At 47.1% G+C, this 26096-nt stretch overlaps 1 protein-coding gene across 1 annotated transcript in view; it reads right to left on the bottom strand.

Moving 5' to 3' along the window:
- The window catches only part of CACNA1I (calcium voltage-gated channel subunit alpha1 I), a 165731-nt gene extending 141608 nt beyond the window's left edge, over window positions 1-24123 (bottom strand). The window contains exon 1 of the mRNA XM_068402512.1: window positions 23828-24123. Within this exon, the coding sequence (XP_068258613.1) occupies window positions 23828-24108 (281 nt within the window). The 5' untranslated portion in view covers window positions 24109-24123. The remainder of the gene's footprint in view (window positions 1-23827) is intronic.
- Between the last annotated feature and the right edge of the window lie 1973 nt (window positions 24124-26096).

The raw sequence follows: 26096 nt of genomic DNA on the forward strand, positions 1-26096 counted from the left end.
CAGTACCTGCCACCTCTAAGTGAGGTCTCCAGAGCTGAAAGATTCAGAATTATGTCTGGATTGTTTTTTACATTTAGAAACAGTGACTGCTACAGGTGTTGAGATTTTTTTTTTTTTTTTAACCTAACCAAAACCTGATCTAATTTACTAAGTGAATTTAACACTGGATTTTGGCAGGGAGTGTAGTCATTTATTGTATTTATTAACTTCATGAGCATGGTTTCACCTCCCTTCTAGATTTAGCTCTCAAACTAGGTCATGGTGATTACACAGATCCAGTCTGAAGGCAACACCTCTCTGCTGCTCGCATGAAGGAAAAGGGAGAAGCAAAGGGTGATGGTATCGCACATGAGCGCGGTATTTGTATCTAGGCAGAGTGCAGTACACATTGGTCCAAAACCTCATGAGCAGAGGAAGTTGAGCTTTGTGGTTTCTCCTGGGGTCTGCCATTGCCTGGGTCGCCAGGCACTCAGAGACATCCATTACTTCAAGAGCTTTGCCTCTGCCAGCCAAGGTGGGATAAAGTCAGAAAAATCCTTTAGAAGCAGATCCTGCTCCTGCATCACCTCAACTGAGCTCAAGGCTTCACTTTACTGGGCATGGTTTCAGATAGTCAAAGGGACCAGGCACCAGCTGGGTGGAAGGAAAGGTCTTGAGGAGGTGACTCCCCAACTGGTGTCCCCAGCTGCAGCAAAGCAGGGGTGAGGGAGAAGGCACATTCGTGCCCAAAGGGGACAGAGCTATATCCTACCCCAGCAGTAGGAAGAGGGGAGCAAGACCCAGCTAGCCTGAAGTTGGTGACTGTCTGATGGATGCTGTCAGTTTGAGGAATGGGGAAGAGAGGAAGAAAGTAAGGAAGAGTAAAGCAAAAGCAAACTAAGTCCAGCATAATTAGACAGCATATCACCTCTACAGAAGGGAAAGTAAGAGGTAAGAGAGATGGAAAGAACAGAAAGAGCTGCATGTTGTCAGAATATATTTTTTTAAGCTTCTCATTATCAGCCAAATTTTTCTTGCCTTCCCCCACCCAGCATCTCACCACCACTGAGAAGATAGTTTGATGAAGCATCTTAAATATTACATGCAGCCTTCAGACTTGCAATCCTTCTCTCCCCATCTGCTTCAGCCTGGCCCTGACAAAATCTCAGCAGGCCCATGGCCTGCCTAGGCAAGGGCTCCTTTGACCCTCCTTACTCTCAATCCACCTCTCTATCTTCTCCTCTCCTGCCTTATTAAACCTCCCATGTTTCCTCCTCTCCACTCTGCCTCCAGAGAAATCAAGTCCCAAACTGAATTTCTTCCTCCCCATTTCCACGCTTCTTCCTCACATTTCCCTTCTTTTCTTCAGTCATCAGCCTCTTCATTTCCACTTCTATTCATTTTCTGGTTTATTTTCATTCTTACTGAGACATTGCCTTAATAACCCACACTTCAGACACCCATTAATCCACCAGTAACCAAGTATGGGCATGAGAAGCCTGGCAGACCACTGTGCAGGAAGAAGACCCATTGGCAGAGCTGCATGGGGGCCTGGGGACCCTGCAGAGCTGTAGGAGGACAATGATCAAAGGGGAGTACAGCCTGTGGCAAGAGGGTGGCAGGGGTCTCCAAGGAGGGCTCCACTGGGGCAAGTCACCTGTAGCAAGACTTGAGCCCTGTTTTTTCCTCAGTGAAGGGTCTTTGCACTGAGCCCTGCAAGCACAAAAGGGAAAGGTTTCTTTTCACTGAAAGTGCCTCTGGCTAAAACAGAAGTATTTCTGGCTGTCATGGAAAGTGGACCTGGCATGGGACAGGGAACGTCTTCATGGAGAAGCAACAGCTTATTAAAGCAAGGAGAGACGCAGCATGCTGCACTCAGAAACAGGGTCATTTCTTCACCACTTTGGAGCTGCTCCCTCCTGGAGCAGGGGTTTGGCTCACCTAGGAGCCCCTGTGGCAGCTCCATCCCACTGAAGGGACCCCACCTCACCTGAACTGCTCATGAACCACAGGATGGTCACCCCCATGTAGAGGAACAGGAGCAGCTTCTTCTCCCTCTATCTCCACTGCCCCCTTCACTCCTTCCTTAGGAATTACTCCCCTCCTATTAGATGCTGAGAGAATAGTGGTTCAACCGTCTCCCTGTCAAAGAAGGGGAGTGAAAAAAGGAAGAGATTTTGCAGATGGAGATGTAGGATAACTGTAGGCACAGAGGAGTAAGGGCCATTCTGGCTGCACAGGGACTCCTGTACTACAGCAACTGTTAGAGACAAAAAGACCATGGCAGGTAGTCGGGAGATACATTGGGCCACAACCAGAAGACTGGGGTAAGCAAGACATCGAGGGGCAAGGGGTGAGGAGGCCAATGAGATCTGATGGGGCTGGTCCCCAGCACCCTGCAACAGGTGAGAGCGTGGCTTACCCAGCTGAGGGGCTATCAGGGCCAGCAAAGCCACCAGCATGTAGGAGGTCCAGAGGTGGATGGGTCACAAGGCAACGTGAGGCAGATGATGGTGAGAAGAGTTTATAGAAGAGACACAGAACCAAGCAAGATGAACAGGGTTAAGGTCTCATCTTGTGTCCTTTCCTTGCTACTAATCTCTCTAGATCATGTTACCTATAATATCTTGTAGTCAAGGACCTTTTGAAATTTCCATTACAGGACCACTAGATTGCTCTTCAGTCAATATTGAGTATGCTACGTAACACCAGACCTCCACCAAACGGGTTCTGCTCCTGTTTACCTTAGTGGGAGTACTGCCATTAGTTCTGCTGCCTCCAGTCCTGCACCCACACTCCTGGCTTCCCAGAAAGGTCCCTTCTCCCTCTCTGCTTTGTTGTTTGTGCAGAATCTGTGGCAGGTGCTCTCCCAGGCACCCACAATATGGGGAAGCAACACATTTGCCTTGGGTAGTGGGTACCAGGGAGGCTGTTTTACCCAACTCATGTTGGGGAGTAAGTCACAGAGACGCTCAGGTGGTGGAGGGTGTGGGGGCCAAGGAGAGCACGCTGCAGCAGGAGATGGAGTGCCTTCGCTCTGCATTGGTTTTAGTCTCCTTGCCATTCTTCTTTGCCTGAATGGGATTAGAGAAGCAACAAGGGAGCTTCACTGCCAGGCACACTCCATGGCAACACATCAGCTTTAAAGACATACCAGCTCCTAGGAGCACTAATGCACTGCCTTATCTTATTCCCCAGGTCCTCTTTCCTGTGCCTTCTCCATGCTCCAGCCTGCCCAGCCATCCCAGGAGGTCCTGCCTGTCCCTCAGATGGACAGATACACAGAGGACCAGTGAAGTACCTGAAGTGGGAACCTCCACAATGCTTCGGCTTGCTATCACCTCTTCTCTTGGACCTTCCCCCTCTTTCCCTCCAGCAATACTCACCGCATGAGCATCCCCAGAGTGACGTCCCACCAATTCACAGGCAGCAGCTAGGCACAAGCTTCTCTGGAAGCTCAGCTCCCCACCTGCAGTCAGAGGAAAAGGCAGAAGATGTTCTGCTTTATCTCCTCTTCCCACTGGGCCTTCAGGAAGGCAGAGAAATGACAACTCAACAGCTGCCTTCCTGTCTGGGGGACAGGGTGGGAGGTATGAGCATTTGGGGGAAAGGAGAATTAATTTGAACATAGCAGAAACCAAGTGAAGCTGAAACTCAAACCCAACTTGCCAGCTCAGATTTCATTTCAGTAAGTGCCTGGTTTGAACAGAAGCATGAAAACAGCAGAGTCACAAAGGCTGTCCTTTATGGTACATTCAGCCTGACCAAAACAAGACAGGTGGCCAAAGACTTGCAAGAGCTTGGTCCCTCTTGTGAGATTTACACCCCAGTTTGAGAAACCCAAGATGCTCTGAACTGGGGTTAACAAGCAGAGCTCTCAAAGTCAATGGAGCAGTGCCAATTTATTAGCCACACCAGATACGACTCAAACGCTTGAGCGCTTACCTGCACTGAGCCCAGCATCTTTGAAGGCTCAGCCCACCTTGCATGTGGCCAGCAGTCAGGGGCAGCCCCATGCCCACCTCTCCTTAAATGGGGCCTTCTCATCACCAGCCCACAGATCATTTCCTTGTTATGAACTCCAGTTCTCTGTAGCACATCTCAGTTGTCAAATCACCACTCACATCCCTCACTGGTTGCCTGGATATGTCAGCCCACAGGGTGGTGCCCAGGAAGGTCTGGGAGGGCTCCACTCCCACCATCACCATATAATTCGTTGCATTGGTGGTTTATACTGTGCTCTCAACACACTCAAGCCACGTTTGGGAGCCCACTGATTTTTACTGTCTGATGCACTTCAGTCACTACCCTCCCCATCAGTGGCCTCCAGCTGTCCCAAAATACAGCAGACCACTAAATTTCCTCCACCATGACCTATTCTCTCATCATAGCGCCACAGTCTTCCCCCTACACCTTGAACAGTAACACCAAGTTTAACTCACCACCTTCCAATCAAAAGCTTTTAGGTCCCCTCAGGACTTCAAACACCAGTGAAAGGGATCCCTTTTTCCCTGTATCCCTCTGGCACCACACAGCCAGAGGCACAGAGGAAAGTACAGCAAGTCTCTCCTCAGGATAATTGCAGAGGAACTCACCAATAAGTCAAATATTTACCTAAGCCTCATCAATGCAAATGTCTTCTAATCCTCCTGTATCTTTCAGGGATGGCAAGAGAATGGTGAGTATACCTCTGATTTATACAGATGCATATAAATTAGAGTAATAAAGAACTCAGATGATTTATTATGTAGTAATTGTATCACTATTAGTCAAATAGACTCTTCTCAGTGGTGCTTAGCGACAGGACAAGGGGCTACGGGCACAAACTGAAACATGGGAAGTTCCATCTAACTTCTTTACTTTGAGGGTGACAGAGAACTGGAACAGGCTGCCCAGGGAGGCTGTGGAGTCTCCTTCTCTGGAGATATTCAAACTCTGCCTGGACATGACTCTGTGCAATGTGCTCTAGGTGAACCTGCTTTAGCAGGGGGTGGGACTAGATGATCTCCAGAGGCCCCTTCCAACCCCAACCATTCTGTGATTCTGTGAAATAGTGGGGCCTGATGAGATCCACCTGTCCCAATGGGGAAAATCTGTCTTTGGGCTTAAGCTGGCAGGACTGATCAAGAGTGCTTTAAATTAGAATCGATGGCAGAAGCGGATACCGACAGGACTGCAGTATGTAAGCCAAGGGTTAGCATGGCACACCTGAGGGTGGCAATCCTAGTAGGAACATTTACGCAGATCCTGGGAGCATGGAGGGCTCAGGAGCATATCTAAAATGCTTGTACACCAAAGCACACAGTATGAGAAACAAACAGGATGAACTGGAAATGTCGGTCAGCTCACAGAGCTACGGTATCATTGGTATTAGTAAGACTTGGAGGAATGAGTCCCACGATTGGAGTGCTGGGATGGAGGGCTACCAGCTGTTCAGGGGGGAGAGGCAGGGCAGGCGAGGTGGAGACGTCACACTATACATAAGTGGGAGGTTTGACTGCACAGCCCTTACAGTTAATGATGATGTAGTGGATCCTCTGGGTGAGGATTAGGGGGATGGAAAACAAAGGAGATGTAAATATAGGTGTCTATTACCAACTGGCCAGCCAGGATGTAAGCATTGATGAGTTATTCTATAGGCAATTAGGAGAAATTTCTGGATTGGTAGCCCTTGTCCTTATGGAAGATTTCAACTTCCCAGACATCAACTGGGAATGTCATACTGCTGTGACAAGCAGGTCTTGGAAATTCTTGGAGTTTGTAGAAGATAACTTCTTGTCACAGTACTCAGTGAGCCAGCTAGGAGAGATGCCCTCCTAGACTTGTTCTTTGTGAACAGAGAAGGACTCATTAGGGATGTGATGGTAGGTGGCTGTCTTGACCAGTGATCACAAAACGGTTGAGTTTAAAATTTTCAGTGTAATGAGAAAAAAGGACAGCAGGGTTCCTACCCTGGACATCAGGAGAGCAAACTCTAAGCTATTCAGGGAGCTATTTAGCAGAGTACCCTGAGAATCTGCTTTTGAGGGCTTTGGAGTCCACAAGTGCTGGTCAGTCTTAAGAACCACCTTTTAGAAGCAGGCAGTTCCTGTGTGTCATAAGTCAAGCAAGCAAGGCAGACAACCAGCTTGGCTGAACAGGGAACTCCTCATGGAGCTCAAGAGGAAAAAGAAATTGTATGATCTCTGGAAGCAAGGTCAGGCTTCTCAGGCAGAGTACAAAGCTGGGGTTCATTTATGCAGGGAAAAGACATGGAAGGCCAAAGCTCAACTAGAGTTGAAACTGGACAGTGTTGTTTCAGTTAACAAGAAGGGCTTTCTTAAGCACGTTAATAGCAAGAGGAGGTCTAAGGAAAACATTGGACTGATGCTTGTTGAAGATGGTCATCTGACTAATAGGGATGAAGAAAAAGCAGAGGCATTCAATGCTTTTTTTGCCTTGGTCTTTAATAATAGTTATTAAATTAATAATGATAAAACCTTTGGCTGCCCCGTCCCCTGAGTTGGAGGACCATGAGTGTGGGAACAGTGACTTTCCATTTGTGGACACTGAAATTGTAAGGGACCAGCTGCATCAGCTGAATGTTCATAAAACCATGGGGCCTGATAGGATTCATCCCTGAGTACTGAAGGAGCTAGCAGATGTTATGGCAGACCCCTCTCTATCACCTACCAAAGGTCTTGGGAGGTCCCTGCTGACTAGAAGCTAGCCAACGTTATTCCAGTTTACAAGAAGGGCATGAGGGAAGACTCAGGAAACCACAGACGTGTTAGTCTAACCTCAGTTCCTGGAAAAATTATGGAGAAGATTATACTGGGCACTATTGAAAGGTATTTAAAGAATAATGCAATCAGGCACAGTCAACATGGGTTCACAAAAGGAAAGTCCTGTTTAACTAATTTGATATCCTTCTATGATAACGTCACCCACCTAGTAGATGAAGGCAAGGCAGTGGATGTAGATTTTCTGGATTTTAGTAAGGCTTTTGATACTGACCCTCACCGCATCCTTCTGGACAAGTTGTCCAACTGGGGGATGAGCAGGTTCACAGTGTGCTGGGTTAAGAACTGGCTGAAGGGCAGGGCTCAAACTGTTGTAGTGAATGGGGTTACATCTGTCTGGTGACAGGTCACTAGCAGTGTTCTTCAGGGTTCAATTCTAGGGCCAGTTCTGTTCAATATATTTATCAACAATCTGGATGCAGGAGTTGAATGCACCATTAGCAAGTTCACTGATAATACCAAACTGGGAGGTGCTGTTGACTCTCTTGAAGGACAGGAGGCCTTGCAGAGGGATCTAGATAGATTGGAGCACTGGGCTATGATGAATGGGATGAAATCTAACAAGTCCTAATGCCAAATTCTGCACCTAGGATGGAGTAATGCAAGGCACAAGTATAATTTGGAAGAGGAGTGTGGCTGGAGAACAGCCCTGCAGAAAAGGATCTGTGTGTGCTGGTTGACACCAGGCTCAATATGAGTCAGCAGTGTGCCCTGGCAGCCAAGAGGGCAAACCGTGTCCTGGGGTGCATCAAACACAGCATAATCAGCCAGTCAAAAGAGGTGATTATCCCACTGTATCAGCATTGCTGCACCCTCACCTTGAATACTGTGTGCAGTTCTGTCACTCCCAATTTAAGAAGGACGTGAAGGTCCTTGAATGCATCCAGAGGAGGGCAACAAAGCTGGTGAAAGGGCTGGAAGAAATGTCGTATGAGGAATGGCTAAGGACTTTGGGCTTGTCTAGTTTGGGGAAAAGGAGGCTGAGGGGTGACCTCATGGCTCTCTACAGCTTCCTGAGGAGGGGAAGTGGAGAGGGAGGTGCTGATCTCTTCTCACTGGTATCCAGTGATAGGACACATGGGAACGGTTCAAAGCTGCACCAGGGGAGGTTTAGACTGGACATTAGGAAGCATTCCTTTACTGAGAGGTTGGTCCAACACTAGAACAGGCTTCCTAGAGAGGTGGTCAATGCCCCAAGCCTGTCAGTGTTTAAGAGGCATTTGGACAATGCCCTTAATAACATGCTTTAACTTTTGGTCAGCCCTGAAGTGGTCCGGCAGTTGATCTAGATGATCGTTGTAGGTCCCTTCCAACTGAAATAGTCTATTCTACTCTAAATATATTTATTGTGTATGTACCATAGAATCATAGAATGGTTTGGGTTGGAAGGGACTTTAAAATCCCCCTGCCATGGGCAGGGGCACCTTCCACTAGACCAGGTTGCTCAAAGCCTCATCCAACCTTACCTTAAACACTGCCCAGGAAGGGGCATCCACAACTTCTCTGGGCAACCTGTTCCAGTGTGTCACCACCCTCACAGTAAAGAATTTCTTCCAGTTATCATATCTAGTCTAAATCTGCCCTCTTTCAGTTTAAAACCGTTACCTCTCGTCCTATCACTACATGCCCTTATATCATCAATATAGAGAGTTACCATAAAAGCAATATATACACTGCAGTAACAGTTCCTATACTTCTGTTCGATCCTCAGTGCATTTTGATGGTCTTACTGCTGCTTGCACACGGATGTTTTTGCTGAGAGTCACACTGGCTCTGTGAGAGTTATCTCCCAGCCTGCAACTCAGTGTGCACATGTTGAGACGGGAGGAGGAAGATTGAGACGTAACAATCTCGTGACAGTGCATTTGAGGCCTCTGTGCAATTTCCAAACACAAGCATGTAGCTAAGTGCCTGAGGGCACCAAGCATAAGCAGCACAGTTTGTGAGGAAGTGGTGCAGAGATAAGCTTATAAATACAAAGCTTCACTGCTGTTTGGAGGAAGCAGCAGGGTCTCAGAAGAGGTCATTTAGTGGGATGAAATAATCCCAGGTGTAACTATTAAATCCAGACAGTAAAGACTTTGCATCAGATTCTCTATTGGGAATTTCTCTTTGTGTTCCTCAAAAGCTGCCTAAGACCTGTGAAAATGTTAATCATCAGAAAAGAATAATCCTACATCCAGTGGGGAGAGGTGTCACAGCGATGGATGAGGAAATCCTTCACACACACAAACAAGAATGGGAAATGCCATAGGTACAAGACAGTCTCGAGTGCATGACACTAATCTGCTCAATCGCACTCAAGAAGTACCCAGAGAAGTCAAGTGGCCAGGGAAGGAAATAATCACTTTTGTGCACTCCTGCTAGACCTGTCTAACCTGACACTTTGCCTCCGCTGATGGGACCACAGACATCCTCTGTCCCATGGGGAATGTCTCAGGTCATTCAGTCACCCATCCCCTCACATCTGCACAGCAGCTTGCATCTCTATTTCAACTGATACCCAGCACCTTCCTACTTTCCCCACTGCAATGCTCTTGGCAACAGCTTCCCCCAGGGCTATGCTCTTCTGTCCCTTGGAAACTCTGCCCAGAAATGCCTCGAAAGCAGCATGCCCATGCCCATACATACCAGCAGTGAGGACACACTGGCTGCTAACACAGCCAAATAAGCCTTGGGAATTTTTGTTGCCCACAAACTTAGGAACATATCTCCCAGGTTGAGCACAAGAGGGGTGGGCCAAGTGCCACAGGCAATCTTTTGAAATGTAAAGCTGGAAGAAAGACTCAGCTATCCCAACATGACAAAACAGGGACTGTCAGTGCATTTAACTACTCTTCCAGAGACACCTGGTATTTATCTCCACTATGTTTGTCTCAGCAAAGGGGAGATGTTGGCACAGGCACTAACTTCAGGGGCTTGCAGCCGTTCTTCTGCTCTACCTCCTTCCCCTGCCTCTCCCTCTGATGTTGCAGGGGAAATGACAGAGGGGCTTGCCCCAAGCACATTGCTCAGTCTGTCTCCCTGTCTATGGGGAACAGGAAAAAAAGAGAAAATACAGCAACACAATTCATCATAGCACAAGGACAAGGGGGCACAAGGCCACATTCAATAGGGGTAGAGAGGAAGAGGAGTCAAAACAGAAACACAGATCAGGCCCCTGCAAACTCAAGTATCATTGGCCAACACAGCAATGACAGATTCCCTTCTGTCCCTAAACCACAGCCATGCAATCGTGGCCTGACACATCCAAAATGACTGTAGCCCTGGCATTTATGACTCCTAGGAGTCAAATTCAGCAACATCTGAAGTCCTAGCTTAGTTCTCACCTCAGGAAACTGGGTCACAAAAGTCAGGAGTTCCCTGAAGGTTTGAGTAACCTCAAAGCTGCCACCTTCCTCCTCATAGAGGAAGGTCCAAGTACACACTTAATGCTACTTCCATATCTCCAGAACATGCTGAAAAGTCCCATGGAGCAGGATATCCAAGAGCAGACCCCTCCAGTCTGTTCTCCCCCCTTGCAAGCCCTTCCCCGGGAAGAGAGCACATTTCACCTTCTGCAGTCTACCTATGATCTGGATTCTTGTCTCACACCCAGCCAGAGAATCCCTGATGTGACAGCTCAGGGAAAATCAAATGAAGTGCTAATCCTATTTAATTTTTCAGTAAAATAACCCCCATATGGGAGAAAGCACAGTTTCCCCAGACATCTGCCACACATTCCAGAAAAACGCATTACAGGCATGCCACTAAGTGTGAAATAGATTTTTAAAAGTTAAAAAGCTACTGGATATTTAAAGGATGTGTGACACATCACAATATGCTGGAAATGCATTTTAAAGAAATAACAGCACCTCAAAGACACTGTGGAAGGATGCAATTAATTCTGTGCTTTGAAAAAAAATCCCGGGTTATGGTTCTCTGGAGGAGGAAGGTTTTTTTAAAGTACCTACTTTAATAGTTAATTATTGTATTGTAGAAGAAACATGAGGCTTCAGAGAGAGCTGAACTACGTGGTGGAAGGCTGTATGCAGCTACACTGATAACACTAATTTTAATTAATCCTACCCCAAACTCTTCTCCCTTCCAACACCCCATCTCACTTGCTTAGAGCTTCATCTAACTAGCAGCTTGAGCTGAAACTTCCATAGCCGGTATAACTACATCTTTTATTTGTGGAAAACTAAGTGGGCAACAGGGTAGCCTCTGAGACCTCTTTTGCTCATCCTGTAACAACCCATCCAAAAGGAGATAAATTAGCTGTTGCCATGGGAAAAAAAAAAATTGTATTTTGAATATGCTCAGGAGAGACTGTCTTGATATGACTCAATTCAAGAAATTAACACAGAATTGAGGATCAATGTGGAACCTCAGTTTCTCCCTCTCCACACTGCCTTTACAACATAATCTTTCATTGCGTGCTCATGTGTTTGTTCCACAGGATCCCTGCATCCACAGCAGGGGATGGCATCAGTGAAGACAGTGATGTGACACCTCTTTAGCCAATGGGCCGTACATTTTTCAAAAAAGTTTGCTGACAGCAGGGAAACAGAAATAAGCAGGAATGTAAAGCGAGCAGGCTCTGGGGCAGGGACATTACTTTATCCCACCAACCGCACATGGGATGCTCCCATCCCACCCCTTCTCACTGCAGCCTGAGCCCTCCAGCCCTGCCAGCCTGCCTCCGCTCGGGCTCACTGCCCCAGCCTTTGTCCTCTCAGCCAGCTTCTCCCCATCCAGATCCTCACCTCCCCCACCCTGGTTATCTTCCCCCCCTCCCCTCCAATTAGCCTTGCCCAGCCCACCCAGTCCCCTCTCCAGGTTGCTCACTCAGGGCATTGCTCCCAAGTCCCTCCCCTCTGGTGGGTAGATATCTGGTGGCTAAGATCTCCACCTCAGCTTCCTGCTAGCTGCCTGACCCTCTGGACTTATTTTCCTCCTGGGCCTCAGTCACCCATTCCAGTATCCTTCCCAGGCTTTCTGCCTGGTCCCTATCTCCCAGACCTCAAATTAAAATTTCATTAAGGGATAAAAAGTGTGTTACAATGGGAAAAGTTGAGCAGCTTTACAAAACCATGTTACCACCTCAGGTAACAATGAAAACTAAGTCTTCAATTTCTTTGGTTCTGTTCATGTGCATGGCCCTTGTATGAACATGGCCCATGTGACTTCAGAGATCCTGCTGGGCAGAAGATGAAGGAAAAACATTACTCAGCACCCAGCAAGGGGGAAACATTGTATTATCAGGAGGTCGCCCATGTAGGGAAAAACAACAAGATCAACCTATAAGAGATAGAAAGTAGGATGCCATAGCATGGGATGAACAAAACACTACAAGGAAACTGAGAAAATTTTTGCCTCCAGAAGCTTTTCCTGTATAAAAAAGTGGGCAACCATTTAGGGCCCATCCAGTCACTAAAATCCCCATTTCCAAAGAGGGCTCCAGATAGGAAGACAACAGTTGCCATCACAGAGGCTACTAAGTAGTGGGTCAACAAGTATGGGGAAGAGAGGAGCAAACTCCAAAGCAGGTAAGTATCCTACTATACCAAGGAAATGAATCAGAAAGGAGCCACAGGGAAAGAAAAAAGCAAGCAAAAAAATTGCCTTGAGGGAAAAAAAAATAACATCCTTCATTAAGAAATATCACAGTTGGCCAGCGGCACTGAACGTCAGGCAGTACCACAAAGGCAATATATTTTACTGTTGCACTTCTATGAGCATGTCTTTTTTAATATAATTCACTTATGACACAAACACTTTCAAGGCCTGGCCCGACTCTCACATTTGGGCAAAGCAGAGCCTGCCAAATTCACCCATAGAACCAGGAGACTTACTCAAAGCAAAAATTACATCACAAGTCCGTAAATACGTGAACAAAAACAATGACAAAAATTGTAACACATCACAAAGCATACTTTTCTCAGATATGGTTTAGCTTAATTATCGATAACAATGCTTGTTAACAAAGCTTACAGGCTGGCTGGTAAATGATCTGTAGTGCATTTTGTAGAAAATAAGGACATTGTATTCATAGGGGGACTTATTGCTGCACTAGAGCACCAAGTTCTTGGCCGAGAAGCAAGATACAGGTAAATGTAGGAAGCATCCTTTTGGGATGTGTGAATGATGAGGCAGGGTAGATTTGCCAAGTACACCTTAATGGTGTTTTCGTGTGCTCCCAAATAATAAGCTGGGCTTGGAAGGCAAGCAGAGATTTTGGATCTCTGACTTGAGACTACCAACCTCTGCATGGAAGAACATATTTCTCCACCCTCAAATATTGAGCTCCTGCCTATTCCATGCCATGAAACAGAACAGCTGCTGTGTGTTACAAACTGCCTGTTTCAATAGGGAGGTTAATATTTTACCATGTGTTTTCTTTCCATTCCTTCCCTTCTTGCCTGTTGAGGCAAATCTCATAGCTAGCATTACAAGCACTGGATTCAGCAGCTTCCTCCTGGATGAATTTGTACTGATGTTAGTCCTTTTCATCCATGACTCTAAGAACTGAAATCCCACCAGAGGTACATTCGGTTCACTCTGCCTCTCAAGACATCCAGTTACTTCAAGCTACAAGCAATCTGAAAGCCCTTGTGGTATTCCAGCATTTACGCTACTCTGGGGAGGCAGCGATAAACAAAACCAAGTTATTAAAGTAGAGATTAAATAGCTCGCACAAAGGTTTGGGTGTTGGGAACAAGGCTGACAGAACAGTGTTGGTCCAACTTATGTAAGCAAACCCTTGAGCACCTTGCCCAGCTTCCAAGCTGGGGCACAGGGCCAGGAAACCCCAGCCACGGAGCTCCCAGACAGCATGCAGAGCTCCCATCTGTCTGCATCTGCCCACACGAGCCAGCCCTGGTGAGCAGGGATTAGCAGAGAGCCAGCTACTTACCAGAGAGGACCACAGCCAGCTGCTCCAGCAGCAAGTCTCACCCAAGCTGGCCAAGGGGATGTTCACCTACTAGCACCCTGCCCCTGCTACCAGGGTGGATACACCCCTTGGACCCTGCCATGCTGCAATCAGCACAGTGCTCGTGCACACTGACAGCTTGAGATGGGGATGCCAGGGATGCCACTTGCACGTTGGAGGGCACAGGAGGAGAGCTGCTGACCTGGGCTGGCAATAAAATGCTCTAGATGGGGATGGAAGCAGCCTGTGAGGATGAGCAAGCAGCAATCCCACCCCACCATGTAGCAATCCCCTCCACAGACAGGGGAAATCTCCTGTTTTCACACATAAGCTCTCACATCTCTGCAGAGCCCTGGCCTTTTCCCTCCTTCTAACTAAGCCAATGAGTTATGTTCCCTGTTCAAATCCTACCTTCAGATCTTCCCTTTAGCTCCTGACCATTCCCCCCAGGAAGCCTATCATCCACAATACTGGCTAAGAAGGGCACTTTACAGAAAGAGCCAACTCAAGGGCAGCAGCAATCAATGCAGACAGGCTGCTAGCAGCAAAACCCAGGAATGACAGCAAGGGTAGGAAAAAAAAAAAAGGAAAGGGAAAAATGACAGACTGCCACAGATGGAGAAAGGAGAGGGGAGAGACAGGGTGGCTAGTCACAGGAGGGGCTGCTGGAGGAGTTGCAGGGACTCGGCAGCTCCAAATCACACTCGAGGAGTGGGAGCGACAACAGCTTTTATAGACTCAAGCACAGTAGGTTATGATTATGGGAGACCGGGGGAGAGAAAACTAAAGGAAGAAAGGATAAGCAAAGAGTGTGGTTTTGTATCATTAGCGAGGACAGATTTCTCTTTCCTCCTGGATGAGCTGCAGCACGTAAGTGTAAATGGCACCGTTGTCTCAGGGGACAGATAGTCACCCACATCACAGCTCTATGCATCCCCCACCCTTCCCGAGGGAGCTGCTCCCCTCCCCTGATCTGCACAGATGCAACAGGCAGGGAGAAAGCTGGAGAAAGGGGAAGGAGGGATGGGCATTCTTCAGGCAGGAAGGCCAAGCTTGCCTCTCCATCTCCATTCCCCCTGGCTGACCTTGCAGTCAGGGCCAGGCAGGTGAAAGCTGTTCCCACCAGAGCACTGCACTCAAACTCCAGCCCCAAGACCAGCCAACCCATCCAAACACCTATGCAGTTCTTCCAGCAGGACAGTTACGCCACCATTGCACCACCTCCTTACTCACTTCACTGGACCTTGAGGGCAGTCAATAAAGATCAAGTGCTCATGCCAATTCTCTCAGATCTATTGGCTGCCTTCGACACCATTGATTACAAGGATTTGCTGAGATGCCTGCCAAGCTCAGCAGGGATTTTCAGCATGGTGCCAGAGTAGCTATTCCCAACCTAGAAAACCTCCACTTATCATTCCCCATCAGTTTCTGTCTTACTTCCTCATAATCACACTTCATCTCTTCTTTTACAAGTCCAGCTGCACTCTTATCTGCCTGCCTTGCTCATCTCAGCCCCCTTCCCTAGCTGCTGGCCACAACTCTGCTGACCCCTCCAGCCAGAATAAAAAACATCCCCCTCAGCTAGCCTGTCCCCACCTCCGAAGCTTTTCCTGAGATGATCCCTGCTCATTTCCACAGCAGAGCCCAGAGCACCCCTCCAGGGAGGGGAGGCAGGTAGGGCAGCCAAGCCAGCAGCATTCCCTCCCAGATGGAGGAGCACAGCTGATGTGAGGCAGCACAGCACCCACAGCTCAAGGAGCAGCAGTGACCAACAGCAAGGCAAGCCCAATCCACCAACTGGATCTGTCCCTTTGAACAGCCAGCCCAGCCTGGTGGCACTTCCCACCACTGCTCAGCCCTCCTCCCGCTGCCCCCACCAGCAAGAGGCTGCAAACCTCATTTTAGAGAGGTTCACTTCAAACAAGATCTTCTTTGCCCCTGCCCTATGGCAGGCAGTGAAGCACAGGACAGGCAGTAGCATGGAGATGTGCAAGGGACTCAGAGAAAGGGCTGGCCAAGGTGTGCTGGGCCAACCAGAACCAGTGGGCAAAGTGAGTGCAAGCTTGAGCCTCGTCCATTGTACACTAGGCTGCAGCCTTCCTACATCTTCATCTTACAAAGACAGTGTCTCTCTAGGACTATGAAGATCTTCCCAGCTTAGAGGCTGACAGCTTGGCAGACACTTCGCTCCTGCTCTCTCCATAGGTCTGAAATGGGCCAAGTTTTTCATGCGGTCTTTCCTCTTAACCATTCTGGGACCAGTTGCAGGCCATTTGCTGCAGAACAGCTGCAACTCTGTTAACCATTCCTCACCTGAAGCAGCTCCTGTCAAGTGTTACACTCACAACACACAGAGAATTCAGCTGGCTGCAGGCCTTTCCCCATGATCTGGGGTGGAAGAGTGTCAAGTCCTCAAACAGGCAGCTGGTCAATTCATTAGTGGTTAATTGCATTATTTAATTCACATTGTTATGACAGAACATGCAATTAGAGGTCTGGTCAGAGTATTTTACAGGTCTTAAACTCAAAATGAGTATTTTTATTGCCCTTTATTTCTTCAAGAGCCCCCTCCGGCTCCCTCACACACCCTGCTCCAGTGTTCACGAAGGCTGAAAAAGGCAAACTGACCATTTTTCAGAGAGTAAATGGCTCTCATCTCCAAGGCAAAATATATTCCATTGAATAAACACAATATGCTCCAGAAGAGTTTTTCAGCATTTGTTTCGGTTCAGCAACGCAATTTGCAGAGGGATGGGGAGGTCCTCCAAAGCAGGCACCGCTACCATCCCTGTGTTCAGCTGAGGACGTCATCCCTCTCCTCTGGCCTGACACTACCAGGTGCCCCCCAGGCTGGCACGAGCCACACTGTCTGCACTGGATAACACTGTACAACATGACAAGATGAAGCCAATCTTCCCAACCTAGGCTGAAGAGCAACAGCTGGTGCAAATAGTCTGTTTTCACTAAGTATATAGCAGAACAACTGTGACTGACACCAGACAAAGACAGGACTTTCATCCTCTACTCTCTCCTGCCTGCTTCCCCACACCTTCCACATTCATTGACCAGAAATCCAGGGACTGTATTGAGACACCTCATAAAAAGCTGTTGCAGTAGGAGTCCTAGCCCCACTTTCTTGAAGCACCAGGGCATGGAGCATTAACAGGTCTTTTATTGGTTTTGGCACATATGGGGGAAAGAGGGCAGTACAACATAACAGCAAAAAATACACCTCCTCTAAACCACAGTCTCCTCAATATTTTGCAGTTAACCCTTCCTCCAACAATAGGAATCGCAGAATGGTTAGGGTTGGAAGGGACCTCTGAAGACCATCTAGTCCAACCCCCTGCCAAAGCATGAATCTATCCTTCAGTAACAGGGCAAATGCTCAGAGCTTTGCATGAAGACAGTAGGTATACACTAAGTTTTTCAGCCTTATTTCTGATTTTGTTAGACCCTAAGGACAATAAAGCTTCAGACAGTCAGAGCTCTGGTTTTGTTTGTGCTGTTGTCCTGCTTCATTTCCAAACCACGGTCTTTGACTTCTCACTATAAAAACCTCCAGAGAATAAGCTAAAGAGATGGGAGGCAGTGAGATATCCTGTCTCAGCATTTGTACTTAGATACACAGGGCCAGCTTGCAAGCCAGCCAAATTTAGACATCCCTTTACGTCTGCCCACTCGCCTGGAACTGCGTACATCTCGTATACACACAACCTAGCTGATTTCTTAGAGATCACAAGCATGCAAATCCTCTTCAAACATATCCATCCCTTGTGTGCTACTAATGACAATGCACGAGTTTAAATTCCATTTACTCCACATCTGACTGTGGAAATGATCCCTCTAAACTTCCCATTGTAGACTTGCACATCAAACAACCCACACTAATGACACTCCCTCATCACCAGTTTTGTAGAAGCAGCTTCATTCCCAACTACTTGTGCAGGTCCTGAGCACCGTCATGCTCCCCCATGCCACCCGCCTCTGTCTCCCAACCACAACTGGGAAACAGGACTTCTATCCCAGGAAAGCAGCTGGAATTTACAGAACTACTTCTTCCCAAACCAGAGTCCAGGTGGACAGTGCACCTTCCCCTCCTCCCACAAAACTAAGATTGCCTGATATTTCATTATGGAAAGAGTAAGATGTTCAGACTGCACCATTACCAAAACTAAACCTGCTCCCTGCTTTCCCCTTTGCCTTCTTCCATTGCATCTGGGGTACCAAACAGCATAGCAATCCTAAAGGCAGCCCAGGATGCTAGCCAGCAATCCCTGCAGCTCGCTATCCAGAAACACTCTCATTAGTAAAGAAGAATAAATAGCCACCTCCATAGAGAACTTTGCCCTCTGCGGGGAGGGGTGAAGTTAAGCGTGCTAAATTTCCTGCTACAGATGGCAGTCTGTCAAATATCCATGGAAAAACACTGGATGCCTGGTTTTCAGACAGGTAGAGTTAAGATGGGGTAAAGCCCAGCCATCTTCCCAAGAGAAGAATTAACAGGGAAATTAAGGGTCAGTTCACAAGCACAGGAAATGACTGCTTTTAAAGCTCATATTGTTAACACAGAAGGGGAGGAGAGTAGTTGAGGATGGACTGGTCCTGGGGAGATGGCTGTGTTGGCTCAGTGCATGCATTGCCTTTTAATATCAATCAAGTTTATGGACAATTGGGTTATTAAGAGTCACCCTATTTGCTAATAGCAAACTTCATTCCATTTGTACATAGAGTGGCAGAAAAACCAGCAGGATCTAAAGGAGGCTTGCCCCCTTTTAAAGCCTGAAAAGCATTCGGCACATGCCCAGGGGAGCACCAATGCCACCGACACTGCATGTCCACTGGAAAGCTCTGGATCAGCTCAGTTTCCCATGCAACAGGAGCAACTGCAAAGTTGATTTAGCACACTGTGGAGCGCAGAGAGATTAGATAACCTCTTACAGAAAAAAATCATCTTGCAGTTGTTGGGTCTTGGGTATACAGATGTATCTGTTGGCTGAAAGGAGGTCTACAGAGCTGTGCAATCAACAGAAATCAAGCCATTCCTAAGCACACAGCAGCAACACCTTCGAGGTTACCCAGAACAATACAAAGCTATCACAAGTCCTTAAATAAGTGCCAGACTCTTGTGAGCTAGATTTGCAGAGAGAGACAGGAGAGATCTATCTTTTAAATTAAGAAGCAGGAATAACATATGCATTTCAGTGCTTTCCAGGTATGCAAATAAAAGCTGATACTGCTGACCCCAAGAGTGGAAAGCCATGATCCCTAGGTCCTCAAGAATGATTAATGCTGCTTAAAATTCATAAGCCACTCATTTTTTGATGTATTATTATACCTTCTGGTCACATTTCCAAGCTTTTCTCTAACTACTAGAGAGGCAGAAACCTTTCTTTTTAAAATTTTTTATGTGTATATATATATATACACACATACACACACACAAATAAATGTGCACACGTAGAAAAAAAGCAAACCGAAACAGAGGATTACAGGAGCTCAGGCCTACTATTACAAGACTTGCAAAATATTTACAGATGGTATTTGCTTATTAATTAACTACATTCAATTGTTATGAAGACTGCATCCAGGGTTTAGCAGTACACAAGACAACAGCTTAAGGCAGAAACAAGTGCAACATACTACAGAATCTGCACGTAATGTTTCACTCACACAAAACCAAATTGCCCAAACTAGAATTTGACCAGGGTGTAATATACAACACACCTATTCACCCAAAGCTTATTAATGAGTAAAAGATTTGTCAGCCTCTCAGCCAAGCATCATCTGAAAAATGGTGGTTTTGGCTGCATAGTGTCCCCATAGACCATGGCATCACCAGCTCAGCATCGCCAAGAGAAGTACCAATTACTGATCCACACACACATCATTTTCTTTGCTCCTCCAGTGTTTTCTTCTCCACTCCACTCCCATAGGGGAGTGCCAGCATGAAACACCGCTATTGCTATCGACAACCATCCTATACTCGGTTGGCTCGTACATAAGTGATATCTGTGGCAACAGGCACGGAGGGGGTGGGAAATAAATCTGTAGGTTTTCCCAGTTCCCCCATCAATCTGCCCAAGGACAGCCCTGTTTCCTTGCAGACCAAGCACATAGCCCAGGCTGATAGAGCTGCCAGTACAAGTTACAGGAAAGGCAGCCCCAGAAGCGTGGCAGGACCTTTAGGGACAGGTACAATGGCAAAGCCTCTACTTCAAGGATCTTTAAAGCTGTTGAGCTACAAGGCAGCTCCTCAGTACACACAAGCAGTCATACTAGCTTCGAGAAGCCACCTGCTCTATACCCTGTAAAACACAGCTCCCAGTACTAAAAATTAAGTGCTTATATAAACTTCTGCACATCTGGGACCTGACCCACTGCTCCTACATCACTGAAATCAGCTGGAAACACAACACTTTACCTCCTGAGAGTAAAACAGAAGCCCAAACAGCCAACACACTTTACAAACGAGGGAAGTGGTCTGGTATATAACAAAAAGCAAGAAAATGACAGAGTGGTGAACTGCAGAGCCTACAGTTTTAGCATTGATTATTTTAATGGCACACTTCACTCTTGCTCTCGCTATCACGTCAATATTATAGCTACAACAGCAAAGGGAAGGCTAGGCCTCCTGGAAAAAGTTTCTTTCAAAGAAAGGCTCAAAGGACGAACCAAATCTACTGTGTTTGACCCTAGGGATGGATGAAGCGTGAAGTCTTTATGGAAACCCAAGGAGTCAAACAGCAATGCAGACATCCAGGCATCTCTCTCATGATCTTCTCATAATTTGCAAAGTGCATCAGGATCCATTTGTAAGGCACCATGTGGCATGCCCTTTATTTAGTCCCAAACACTTCATAAATTCATAAGATGAATGCTACACAGTTGTTTTGGAAACGTGTTTTCACACTTTTCACCCTATTTCCCCTCCAAGATTGACTTGAAATCCTATTTGACATGGAGTTTAGGTTTGAGAAAAGGAAAAAAAAAATCTTGCAGTCTCTCTCATAACTATATCTCAAATGTTGCCTGTGTTAACATTGCAGGTGCAACAGCCCCATGGTCTGCAACTCAGAATGACCAGCCTTGTGCCTGTCCATCAAAACAGAAAACAGAAATCAACCTAAACAAACAGTTTGGTGACCAGGCGTGTTGCTCACATGCTGCATCACACCAGACTCATTTCAGACAGACACACTTACTAGGAGCCAGGCCAGGCTCCAGGTGTGCATTGCATATCCAGCTGATTACACAGCAGTTACCTGCATCTAACAAGGTTCATCAGGATTTTAAAAAAATCTTCTCACCAATAAACTAGGGCAATTCAAGCATTCATTCACACTATATGTAAAGCCACCCCAGAAATATGTAATCCCCTAACTTCAAAGCATCAGGCTCCTTTGCACCACAGAGCACAATGGTAAAAAGCACAGTAAATATTCCCTTTGGGGACAAACACCACAAGTTTCACATGAGACATAGTCCCTATCTTAAAAGGGAGTTAGGAGCCACTATATTTGCAATAACAGCATCAGACATTTATACCCTAACATACTTTCAGAAGTGAATTTAAAGCACGGGTATAAGTGGTTCTTTCTCCTCTTACTGCACTGCAGCAAAGGAATATGGCAGTAGTTTAATAGCACATAACAAAATTGCAGGACTGCTCATGGAAGACGAAATAATCTTCAGGGGAGGGGGATTTAAGTAGGTAGAATGCAATTACCTAAATTGAAATTTGGTGGTTAATGACCTTGTGCTTACGAAAATTGCTACATAGTCCTTAACAATCAAAGCTTCCATTTTAAGTCTCATTGACAGTACTTCCATAACAATGATCATGAAGCTCTGGCCTAGTAGAAAGTCAATGAGAAGATTAACAGGCTTTTAATTAATGCCCCATCTTTCTTGCTGAATCTTCAGAAAATGCCAGATGTTACCCTGTGACAACGACCCAGCCTGCCCCTACTTGGCACAAGTGTACCATTTCTATGGTGCTATCAAAAAAAAAAGAAAGAGTGATGCTAAGAACATATGATTACCTGCAAGAAACCTTCAGGGTGCAAAAACAATCCCTCATTTGAAAAATTATGGGATCTACTTACTCCATGATCCATTCAAAATCAGGACCTCAGGAGTGGGGGAGGAATCAAAGGAGGAGCTGAATCCTCTCCACACAGTCTCTGCTTTTCAAGTAATCTCCTAACTTCACACAGCTGAGCTGAAATCACAAGTCTGAAACAACCCTTTCAAAAGGTTTCCAGCAGCCCCACCATTGCCCTTCACCCTGTGTCACATGTAGCCTGGTGTAATACCATCAACAGGTGATTGCATGAGGCTTTTTCCTTCCTTCCTTCTATAGCTTCCACTACAAAAAAGCCCTTTCCAGGGTCATATATCATACATGTCTGAGGGTTGAAACAAAAGTAACAGTTAACACTAAGATAGACATATAGTGCCAAACTCATTGAATAACACAGGTCTAATACCTTAAAACAAACTCCTTGCTATGTACTAAACTGGAGGGACTGTTTTGACTGACTTTTTAGCCAAAAACAGGGATAGGCTCTTCTTTTCTTCCACTCACATTCACTTCTTCCTCCATTCAAGAGCAAATCTTCATCCCAAACCCAGGCTATTACACTTCTCTCATTTTCTGAATCCAGCCTTTGCATTGAGACACAAATCTTTCATGCTTTACTCTGAGCCCACCACATGCTGAGACAAGATTCACAGGACATAATAACCAGTGCAGACACACAGTGATTGAAAAGCAATGCATAATTCAATGTGAAGTTTTAAAACTTTAAGGAGTAGTCAGTAGAAAGGAAAGCAGAAAACCTAAATCTCCAACAAGTTCTCAGTCATGTTGTGCACTTGAGACCACAATACCTTTTTAAGAGCTTCTGAACTTTAAGACAAGAACTCAGGTCTGAAACCCAAACCTTTTCCTACATTTGAAATTGAAACAAATCTCCAGATTCATCAGCCGTCTAAGGTCATCTGTTATTGCTGACAGCACCTCAAGACTTCACCCAGGGTTTGGCTATGAAGCTGAAAATGCTCTTAGAAACATTTTGTGAGTCTCTGGTGTGTGCCCGGACACTCAGGTTTAATCTAGAAGCCAATGCACCAAAACCATAACAAGCATCCTTGTAGATAATATCCACCTAACTAGAAACTTCCCAGTAGAAGTGCCATCACTTGAGATTTCTGGCCAGAAAAAGGTTCAAGTAAAACTTTAGACCAACCTCTTTGATGATTCATCAACTCCTCCACTTCCTTCCCACCTGAAGGATCCCACAGTCCAAAGAGTAGGCAGTGACTTCCACCTGTTTTTTATATTGCATCAGGCTCAAGAGCCACAGAGGCCTTGACTTCCTAGCAGCCTCAGGGCTATTGAGTTGTGCAGGTGGTCATCATTTGCCCTGGTGAGTTGCAGGAGCTTCCTTGCAATCAAGGCACTGAGTGTGAACGGTGACACAGGTGTGTGATATTGCTGACCTCCCGTGCAAAGAAAGGACGTGGTCTCATCCCGGAGATTGCTCCCAAGGTGTATGAGGCTCAGCATCAAACTGAACAGATTCTCCCATTCACTCCTGGCCAGACATCACAGCAAGACATCAGCAGGACAGTGACGTGTGCTGGCTGGAAAGGCAAGGGGTCACCTAGGTATCCTTGCAATTGAGGTCCAGGAGTGGTGATTCCCTCACCAAGGGCAGGATGAGCTCTCACTAAAGCCTGTATGCTTAGAGGGAGGAGACACCTCTGTCATTCGTGGCAGCCTGCCAACAAGTTCCTGGGCTAGCAAATTCTGCTCTGTCCCAGGAAAGATGCAAAAAGGGAGCCAGGAAGGGGAACAACAGGCCTTGCTAAAATACCTCTCCTCAGCCCTCCTCTCCCCCCTCACCCAACCCCCTGTGACTGGGGCTGTCAGCAGCTCTCTCTGAAGTCCCCTCTTTCATAATCAGCCTCTTTTGATCACACACTATAACAGCTAAGGTTCTGTTTAAATGCAAGCAGGGAAAAAAGCAGATCCTTAAATATGTAGGAAACGTCATTCCTTACCTGCCAGGTGCCCCAGGAGGGCAGGGAGAGGAAGGGATGGAGCAGGAGGGAGGGAGAAGGAGCAGCTCGGAAAGGATATGGGTTGCACACCATTTTGATGCACCAGTTCCGTGGACTGGTGGTCTGTTTCAAGCAGAAGAAGACAACCGGGGCCAAGTCAGGGTAGGGAACATCAGGGTCTGGCGGAGAGGTGACATCCTCATCCTCACCCAGCTCTGGGGAGGATGGCAGCTGCTCTGGTGGCGTTTGCTGCTCCGAGACCCCCAGATCCACAGGCTCCAGTGGGCAGACAGCAGAGGCGTGAGGGGGCTGCGGGCCCGCGGGCCAGGTGGAGGGAGGCTGGGGGACGTACTCTGCCATGACAGCTGCAAGCGAGAACCCCTGGAGAGAAAGGGCAAAAGAGAAATTAAACCCACATGAGGAATCAGCAGCAAGAGCACAGCACATCCGTGCTTGCCCAGAGAGTTCAGAGCAGCGGAGAGCTGCAGGGCTGACGGCTCTGGCAAATGATAAAGAGTGGTCGTACTTTGTGCTGAAGCGATTTTAAGCAGAACCCTTTTCTACTAGTCCCTCTCTCCACCAAGTCTCTTCTGGCTAGTCCTCTCCATAACTAACTATTTAAATCATCCCTGTAGCCCCTGAGACACCTTGGCACAGTGCTTCATCATGTCACGTGATGGTGCTAACTCTTCTGGAGCCAGCCTGAGCACCTTAAGGAACACTGCTCTTTGGAGTGGTGTGGATCCATCCTGACACAACACAGCCACCCTGCCCTTGCAGTCCCTCACGTGGTCCTGCCAACCCCAGGTTCAGCTCTGCTGCCCCAGGCATGCCCTCTCCCACCCAGGGACATGCTGGGCTGGCCTTGTGCCACACCACTCGTTGGGCGGCTCCCTCAGACTGACACCAGCAAATGCATGTCAAACGCATACAGACCAGTCACTCATTCAAACAGGGAGCAGTAATGCAAACTAGAAGTGGGATTAAATATTAAGCACCCTTTACTGGAGCTTTTGGAGCTCTCCTTTGCCAGGGCAGTGTAAGCACCATGAAGACAGGTTGCAAAAGTTATTCCACAAAGCAGAACAGTCAGAGAGTGCGAGCGGGTGTAGGAAGAGCAGAAGAACAGGTCTCACGCTTGGTGGCACCCGAGTACTGCAGAGCACCATGCTTTAGATAAAGAACACCACTTTGCTGGCTGGGTGCACACAACAGTGGGAAAATGCAAAGCCAAATGTTGTCCATTAAAGAGCACAGTGGAAGTGGCTTGTCAAAGTGAGGGGAATGAAATAAACTCCAAGGCCTGGCTTTGGAGGGGTGTTAACAGTGATGTTCTTAGGAAAGAGAGCTTGCCCAAGGACTGTCCAATGGTGGCCTGATGGGCGCTTTCCTCCCTTCACCTTGTTGGCATGCTCAAGTGTCTGGAGTACCCGTGCTACCAGTACAAGTTTAAAAGCAACACAAAAGCCCTCAGACACAATGCAATACAGAAAGGGACGATCAGCAGCAGGAAAGCATGTGTCTGTCACCAAGATCCAGGGCACAGACCTCATCTCCTCACACCCTAGCCATAGGTTATCCTCCCAGACACTCAGCTCAATCCTCTTCGCTTTAGGATCACCAGCCCACACACATCTCTGCTGACACTGCTCTGCCTTGGCATGCTGCACACCCTTGATGTTTCAGCCCAAGACTCCTTTGATGCCTACACTGCTGGATCTATGATCTCCAGTGCTCCCTGCAGCACTCATCTGCCAGGTCCAGCCACCCTTTCCACCTTGGGCTGCAGTCCCCCGTTATCCCCGCTTAAGACCGTGCGAGTTCTGCCTACCCACCCTGTTCTTTCAGCCCTCTGCTTCCAACACGCACTTTGATCCAAAGCTTTGCTTGTTCTTCAAGCCTTGGCATTTGTCAGAATAAAGAGCAGTAAGCGCAGAGGTTTAGAAAGCAGACACAGAGTCCCTTAGGGGATAGCATGGAGACTCTTCGAATATATTACCCCAAAGGCCTGCAGCTATTGAAAAGAAACAGGTATTGTGTCTCCTGACTGGCTTTGGGATGCTCCTCACAATTTTTTAATCCCCGTGACAAAAGTGGCAGCACATCCTTGCCACCATCCAGCACCTCTGCTTTCACTTTCACCAGGTTTTTAACTCCGAGCACCCACGCAACTCCTTGTGCCACTTTTTCCATTCCCTATTGCCACCGGCTCCCCATTGCCAGCCTGAGCTGGCTCCCTTGCAGACTATTAAGATGCAGTGGCTGAGCCCAGCTTCTTTCCCATTATCAACATGGAGGAGAAAGGTTAGCAGGGACAGCCAGGAGGAATGACTTATTACGGTGCTCAG

This window comes from Nyctibius grandis, chromosome 5 (genome assembly GCF_013368605.1).
Source record: "Nyctibius grandis isolate bNycGra1 chromosome 5, bNycGra1.pri, whole genome shotgun sequence".
In the NCBI taxonomy this organism is placed as follows: Eukaryota; Metazoa; Chordata; class Aves; order Nyctibiiformes; family Nyctibiidae; genus Nyctibius; species Nyctibius grandis.